The sequence below is a fragment of the Rhagoletis pomonella genome, unplaced genomic scaffold, assembly GCF_013731165.1.
Source record: "Rhagoletis pomonella isolate Grant_MI unplaced genomic scaffold, Rhpom_1.0 Rhpom_scaffold_00001, whole genome shotgun sequence".
Lineage (NCBI taxonomy): Eukaryota > Metazoa > Arthropoda > Insecta > Diptera > Tephritidae > Rhagoletis > Rhagoletis pomonella.
This window is the reverse complement of record NW_023458555.1, coordinates 43,527,399-43,534,461: the sequence shown is the minus strand read 5'-3', so window position 1 is coordinate 43,534,461 and position 7,063 is coordinate 43,527,399. Positions and strand designations below refer to the sequence as shown.

At 37.0% G+C, this 7,063-nt stretch overlaps 2 protein-coding genes across 2 annotated transcripts in view; both read left to right on the top strand.

The window, feature by feature from the left end:
- LOC118744436 (mucin-17) overlaps positions 1 to 7,063 on the top strand; it is a gene marked incomplete in the record, with an annotated part of 52,271 nt that overhangs the window by 19,570 nt on the left and 25,638 nt on the right.
- On the top strand, positions 5,131 to 6,644 carry LOC118744442 (COP9 signalosome complex subunit 5). Its single transcript, XM_036477469.1, has 2 exons — positions 5,131 to 6,108; positions 6,179 to 6,644. Exons 1-2 carry the CDS (start codon positions 5,253 to 5,255, stop codon positions 6,322 to 6,324), a joined length of 1,002 nt encoding a protein of 333 aa, XP_036333362.1. The 5' UTR covers positions 5,131 to 5,252; the 3' UTR covers positions 6,325 to 6,644.

The window sequence follows — 7,063 nt, the reverse complement described above, 5'->3', positions numbered from 1 at the left end:
TATCTTCACAATTGAACTTTTTCCAGCGGAATTTTTCTGTTTTCAATGTTTAAAGTTAAGTTTGTAGCTTTTTCCACATTTAATTATAATTTATTTCACTATTTACTGCTCTATCGGAATTTTTCATTTTTCTATAGACGTGCTTTTACAAGAAAAGGGACGCGCTCACTCGCCATTCGATTCCTTTTTGCTTTTGTCTTTTTCACAGCTTGTTCTTCTTATTGGCTTTTTGACGTTTATTTGAAATTTTTAAACTGATGCGTTGTGTACAAAAATACAACCCTGTAAGGGTTTGTTTATTTTCTTTAGCAAGCGCAAGTGGGGGCCACAGGTTCAATTTTTTACGTTTGACCAAACAACGTAATCAAGGCAAAGAACAAATCTTCGTTATATCAATTACATTTTATTTGGGGTATTCACAACGGTGTCGTAAGTGTCGTATTGTTGTATGTCGTAAACTGTAAACGTATAAAAAATATACTAAGGGGGTTCGAAAAGTACCATCAAAGTCATATTATGCATTCTCGTTGTGCTAAAAAATAGTTGGGTGTGGTTTCAAGTTCTATTAACATTTATTTAAGCTTTTAAAGTTTACAACATACAACAATACGACACCTACGACACCGTTGCGAGTCCCTCAATTATATAATTTATTATAGGGCTTTGCCGTGCCCTAAGTACACAAAATGCAGCGATTTGTAGCAGCGCTTCACTTGTATTTACGCATCTTGCATCTTGACGGCTGTCGCAATTTAACACATGGCACTTCATTTTACTAGTTTTTACGCAGTCTTCAATTCAAAAATCACTCACAAATTGCAATCTATACAGATTTTGCACTTATAATTAAAATTTATCTTTGCCGCTGATATGTAAACAAAGGTTTATTTACAAATTACGACAACTGTCAAACGCCGCAAAATCAAAGTAGCGGTACCACTGACAGCACCAGTGTTGCCGTGACGCCATGAAGAAATACATCGTAACAGAAACAAAAAATGGATCAAATGTATCACATTTTTTTAGGTATCAAACTATCACGTTAGAAAGAATTTAAAAAAAACCTATTTGGTTTCATACCTCTGCTTATTATTATTGTCAATAACTGGAGTACAATGGGGTATAGTCGTTGCGCTGGGTATGCAGTTACAGTTGCATAGCTATACTCAATCCCGACTCTTGCGTCCTCGTTCACGCACTCTGGGCAACGTGAGCAACCCATGGTCAAGATGCGGTAACCAATCTGAGTGGAGCCTTGGGTCACGGAAGAAAGAGAGGAAGCTTCGGTGGGGCCACTCCGACTTACTCGGTTTAAGGGCTCACTAAAGTTACAGCGTCTGTTCACCAGTAGGTGCGGCTGCAAGCGGGTGTCTACTTGGAGCAAGCGGCTCGCTATATAAGCATGTAATTGGTTGCAAAACCAGCCCCGTCCCAACAATGGGTTGTGCGCTGGGTTTGGGACCCGCCAGGTAAAAACCACTTTCAGCGAAGAAGCGAGGAAAAGCCTCGAATGAGACCCTCCGTTATGATGACGACCACGACAAACGATTAAAGGACTACGATTTGAGGGCATGCACCTGGAATGTCCGAACCCTCAATGGGGAAGGTGCCTCTGCCCGGCTGGTTGATGTCCTCGTAAGGACAAAAACTGACATCACCGCCATCAAAAAAATGCGTTGGACGGGGCAAGGCAAGCAATGTCTGGGGCCTTGCGACGTCTACTCCAGCTGCCATGTAAAGGAGCTCAAATTCGGAGTTGGATTTGTGGCGAGAGAGAGACTCCGTCGCCGAGTACAACTCCGTCAGAATTGGGAAAGACCTCGATAAAATCGATATCATCGGTATCAAAAACCGCGAAGTCTGTTCTGCCTTTTCCAATTTGGATAAAGGCCTGTATGCAGCTCTCAAGAAAAGCGAAAACTCCATATAAAATGACGCACAAGAAATGGCTAAGAAATTTTCTTGAGTCAAATTTCCTTAAGGCAGTACGCAGTTCTTAAGAAATTTACTACGCTTTCTATTACGGTTTTCTAAAGTTTTTTGTGAAAAAAGAGCACAAGGCAACCCAGGTTTGCAACAGAAATATATGCCCGTTCCATTATTTCTTGAGGAAAGAGTGAGGCAACAGGCTGTGAGGTATCAAAAATGTCAAAATTCCTTGGACTCACACGCGAAATAATGGCAATTTTTTCTTGACCGTTTTCTTGAGAGCTGCATACAGGGCTTAAGGAAGCAAAGCGAATGGGACTGGTGGTAACCTCGGACAAGACGAAGTATCGCCTGTCATTAAACAAACAGTCAGCACATTCGCGCGTTGGCACCCACGTCACTGTTGACCGTTACAATTTCGAGAAAGTAGAGAATTTCGTTTACTTGGGAACCAGCATTAACACCAATAATAATGTCAGCATGGAAATCAAACGCAGAATCACTCTTGCCATAAGTGCTACTTCGGACTGAGTAGGCAATTCAGGAGGTTCGACGTCGAACGCGGCGCGGCGTGCCGTGGTGTTGCGCGGGGCGGCGCGCGAACGCGGAACGCCACTACGCTGGGCACTTTTAAAATTGTATACATACTAATCCGTCCATTTAACTTGTTCATGTACTACTTTTTTTCAAATGTATCTGGGTGACTAAGCACATATGTGCACTTTTTTACTTTATTACTCAAACGTTAAGTTTAAAAGTTGGTGTTATTGCTCAACGAGAAATGAAATAAAGCAAATTTGTGTTATTTCACATTCAATAGGGAAATAATACAAATTCGCGTTATTACCGTTTGAGAGAGGAATAGCGGTACCGTGATTGGCGGAACCTCTGTTTCTCTCAATCGTGTGTGATGTGCATATACATATACATATGCAAAACATATACGTACTGATAGATCTCTCTCAGCCCTCTCCACCGGCAAATCTGCGATGACGTCATATTCACGTTACTCTCCCGAATTTCACATCAATCAGCATCCTTGTATTCTATCGGTCTTGATTTCTCTTTTCATACTGGATCAATTTTAAATCTGAAAATATAAAGTAAAGTAAAATAAAAATTAATGCAGTCAGCTCTTTAAACATACATGAGCAAAAAATTAAGTATCTTCCGAAAATTTGCACAAATAAACACGTATCAATTTTGAAGTATATGGATTAAAACGGCAACACTACCATTGTGTACAAATACAAGTGAGATATCTTAGCAATAGACGTCATCCTGGGCCACAGCTGCGATCATCTGTTTTTTAGAGTTGCTTATTTTGGTCTAAAGTGCGCTTTTATGACCTGAGTTGCATTAAATAGTCTCTTAAAACTTGGTAGTATTAGTTGTTCAAATGGTAACATATATGCCCAAAAACTTGAAAAATATTAGATTGCTTTTTAAAAATGCTATTTATAAAATTTGGTTTTGATTGCGACATTAGAAATATTCAGATTATAAAAGTTGTTCACATATGTTTTAAGATTTTAAAGCTTTTAAAATGTACGGTAGAATGCAACATCTATCTAAACTATCTAAAACTATCTAACTATCTAAAACTGAATAACTCAAATCAAATTGGATTGCATTTGCATAATATACCTAATATTGGAATCTGTTTTGATCGTAAAAAATACAACTTGCAATCATTTAGATTATAGTTTTGAAAGAAATTGATTGCAATCGTAAATTATGTAAAAATTGTCAATAACAATCTGCCTAAAATTTCTTTTCTAGTAAGAATTGTATTTATTTTCTAGTAAGAATTGTTTCTTAATTGAAAGTATTTAATACTAATATAATGTAGTGGTTAATGTTTTAAAATGAATTCGCAATATGTCCGCAGCTCAGGTTGATTTAAAGAAATCCGTTTAAATTTTTCGAATTACATCTACTTGAATACAGGATAGGCAGGGTTGCATACAAATGGTAGTTCCGTAAATATTTAAAATATGTTAGTTCATTCAATATTTGCATCTGGGCCAATAAATAATAACAAATATAGCCGAAAAAAACAAAGTTTCAATTAAAACGAGTTTTTATATCCCCCCATAAAATTCCGATTAATTTTAAATACGAAAATAACGATATTTTTTCATGGAGATTTATTTTTTTAATATACCTTGTTTATACCTACACAAAAACCGGATTAGCAAAAAACCGATTGGACTCAACATATATTTCTTTACAGCATTTATCCCCCTGTCTTTATAGCGCACTCGATAAAGTCTTATTCAAAAGTAAACAAAATTGCTATTTTGAAACGACATTTTTTTAACAAATAATTTGCGCGGTTGACCGAAATGGAAACAAACAATAATTGTAATTTATTATAACAATAATACGAATTTAAAACGGGCTGTATAAAGAAAACCAGCCTATTGTCACTTCACTTTCCAATGGTGCTGATTGCTGCAAGAATTATTTAGCGATTTAGAGCATAATCAACACAATATATGCACATAAATATGTATTATTTCACAGATCTCAGGGTCAGCTTAGAAATACGTTACCAAAATTATATAAAATTTAAGTAGGAATTATTTTTATTTATAACGTAAAAGCGCTATCTGTCCCAATCTGATAAGTATATTTCCCCTAAAGTTAACCCATTTTATTTAATTTGTCTCTCGTGAAAATATATATTTTATTTATAATTTTCAGATATGTACATATATTTTAAATTTTTGCTTTAATTTTTGTCTCCTTTTAATATTTAATTAAGATTAAAATAAGCTTAAAACGAAACAGCACAGCAACCCTTTTCTGTTCATCTTGAGAACACAAAACCCTCTTTTGTTAAAATTCGGCGCTGCACAAAATCCTGGCTTTTATATTTTCCAACAAAATACCACTTCGCAACCCTGGATTTTCACGAAGCGTTTCATTCGGGTCGTAGTTTGGCTACTTCGGGCCATTCGGTGTTGTATGCCATATTGGCTGCCATATTGTTCACACTGTCATCGCCATATTGAACACCCTGTCAACTATCTGTCAACCCTAAGATATCTCACTTGTATTCTTCCACAATGAACACTACTACTCACCGTCACTTTTACAACTAGCAAAGGCACTTTCTTCGATTTTAATCGAATTCGCCCCATAGCATCGATGTTGTGCCAAAAATTAAAAAAATCGATGTATCGCTGTCAGAATCGATCTTTTTTGCACTGTTATTCTTCAGATAGTTCGTTTGGCGACTTGTTTATGAGTAGAAATCGCCACATTTTTGCAAAAGTAGTTATTTGTTATTTTACAATAAATTAAAGCAGTTAAATATGGATGCTGAAGCCTCGCGCAAAACTTGGGAGCTGGAGAACAATGTGAAGACACTGCCGGCATGCGATGAAATTTTCCGCTATGATGCCGAACAACAGCGACAGATTCTCGATGCCAAGCCGTGGGAAAAGGATCCTCATTATTTTAAGGATATCAAAATATCTGCATTGTCATTGCTTAAGATGGTAATGCATGCACGTTCAGGTGGAACTCTCGAGATTATGGGTCTGCTGCTTGGTAAAGTTGAGGATAACACTATGATTGTAATGGACGCTTTCGCATTGCCCGTAGAGGGTACCGAGACGCGTGTGAACGCGCAGTCGCAAGCCTACGAGTACATGTCTGCTTATATTGAGGCAGCTAAGGAGGTGGGGCGATTGGAAAATGCTATCGGATGGTATCACAGTCATCCCGGCTATGGCTGTTGGTTGTCCGGCATAGATGTATCAACACAAATGCTTAATCAAAACTATCAAGAACCATTTGTTGCAATAGTTGTGGATCCAGTACGCACAGTGTCAGCAGGAAAAGTATGTTTAGGTGCATTTCGAACCTATCCCAAGGGTTATAAGCCACCGAATGAAGAACCTTCTGAGTATCAGACTATACCTTTAAACAAGATTGATGATTTCGGCGTACATTGTAAACAATATTATCCGCTTGAGGTAACTTATTTCAAATCTGCACTCGACCGAAAGTTATTGGATTCTTTGTGGAACAAATATTGGGTAAACACACTAGGCAGTTCTGGCTTACTGACCAATACAGAATATACCACAGGCCAAATATTCGATTTGTCAGAGAAGCTCGAGCAGAGTGAGTCAAGTTTAGTGCGAGGACCATTTGTGGTTTCAGGTAGGCGGAAAATATTTAAAAAAAGAGTTTTAAATGGACTTGTATTTATTCCTATCTTTTGTTTTCTAAGGTGCTGAAGGAAGCGAGAAACGTACAGAGGATAAACTTTCAAAAGCTACGCGTGACTGTAGTCGGGCATCCATTGAACTAATTCATGGTCTTATGGCGCAAATTGCAAAAGACAAGCTATTCAATAGAGTAGGACTGGGTAAATAAATTCAAACGCAACGCGCAAAATAGCGATAAACGTTATTCTTCATATTTTTAATAAACTATGAATAATTTATTCATGCATCAGTTAATTACCAAAAGAAATAAGTCGCAATTTTTTTCATATGACAATTTTGATGCAGTTCGGTTCGTGTAAAGGAACTCTGTTGAACTGCATCAAATTTGCATATCGGGAAAAAGTCGACCCCTTAGTAAATAACCGATTCACATATATCAAAAAAAAAATTTATGTATTGTACCATTTCCGCAAAAATAAAAACTGAATTATCGTTTGTTCTGCGTTGTTATTGTGGCGGCTACTTAAACTCTTAACAATAAAATTTTAATGCGTTTTCCGCTTACTGCGACCAAGGAAATGGATTCCTTGACGCAAGATCAGCAAAAATATGTGTTAGAAACTTTTTTAAAAGTTCACTGCACGCTGTTTTCAGGTCAAGAAATTAAAAAAATTTAAAACCCACTTAATTTGAAGGTCATTTGAAACGTTTTATCCAACGAAACTATGGCCCCTATTATGAATTGCATTTGATCTTCGACTGTGGTCGAAATTGCTAATCGAACGAATTTTCATCTGTTATTATCAGAGAACGTAAATCTGTAAATAAATATACGTTCTCTGCTTTCCCACTAATAATTCACAATAGAGCAGTTTTTTCACTTAACAACACTACTCTTCAGTAGTGCGATTCCCATTTTTCTTAACGACAATATTCGCATCGTTAGC

What these genes read in the sequence shown, in the direction of transcription:
- LOC118744442 (XM_036477469.1), top strand. Translation starts at nt 5,253, where the DNA reads ATGGATGCTGAAGCCTCGCGCAAAACTTGGGAGCTGGAGAACAATGTG. An exon ending in AGGACCATTTGTGGTTTCAG is followed by an intron (nt 6,109 to 6,178) that starts GTAGGCGGAAAA and finishes TTGTTTTCTAAG; the next exon opens with GTGCTGAAGGAAGCGAGAAA.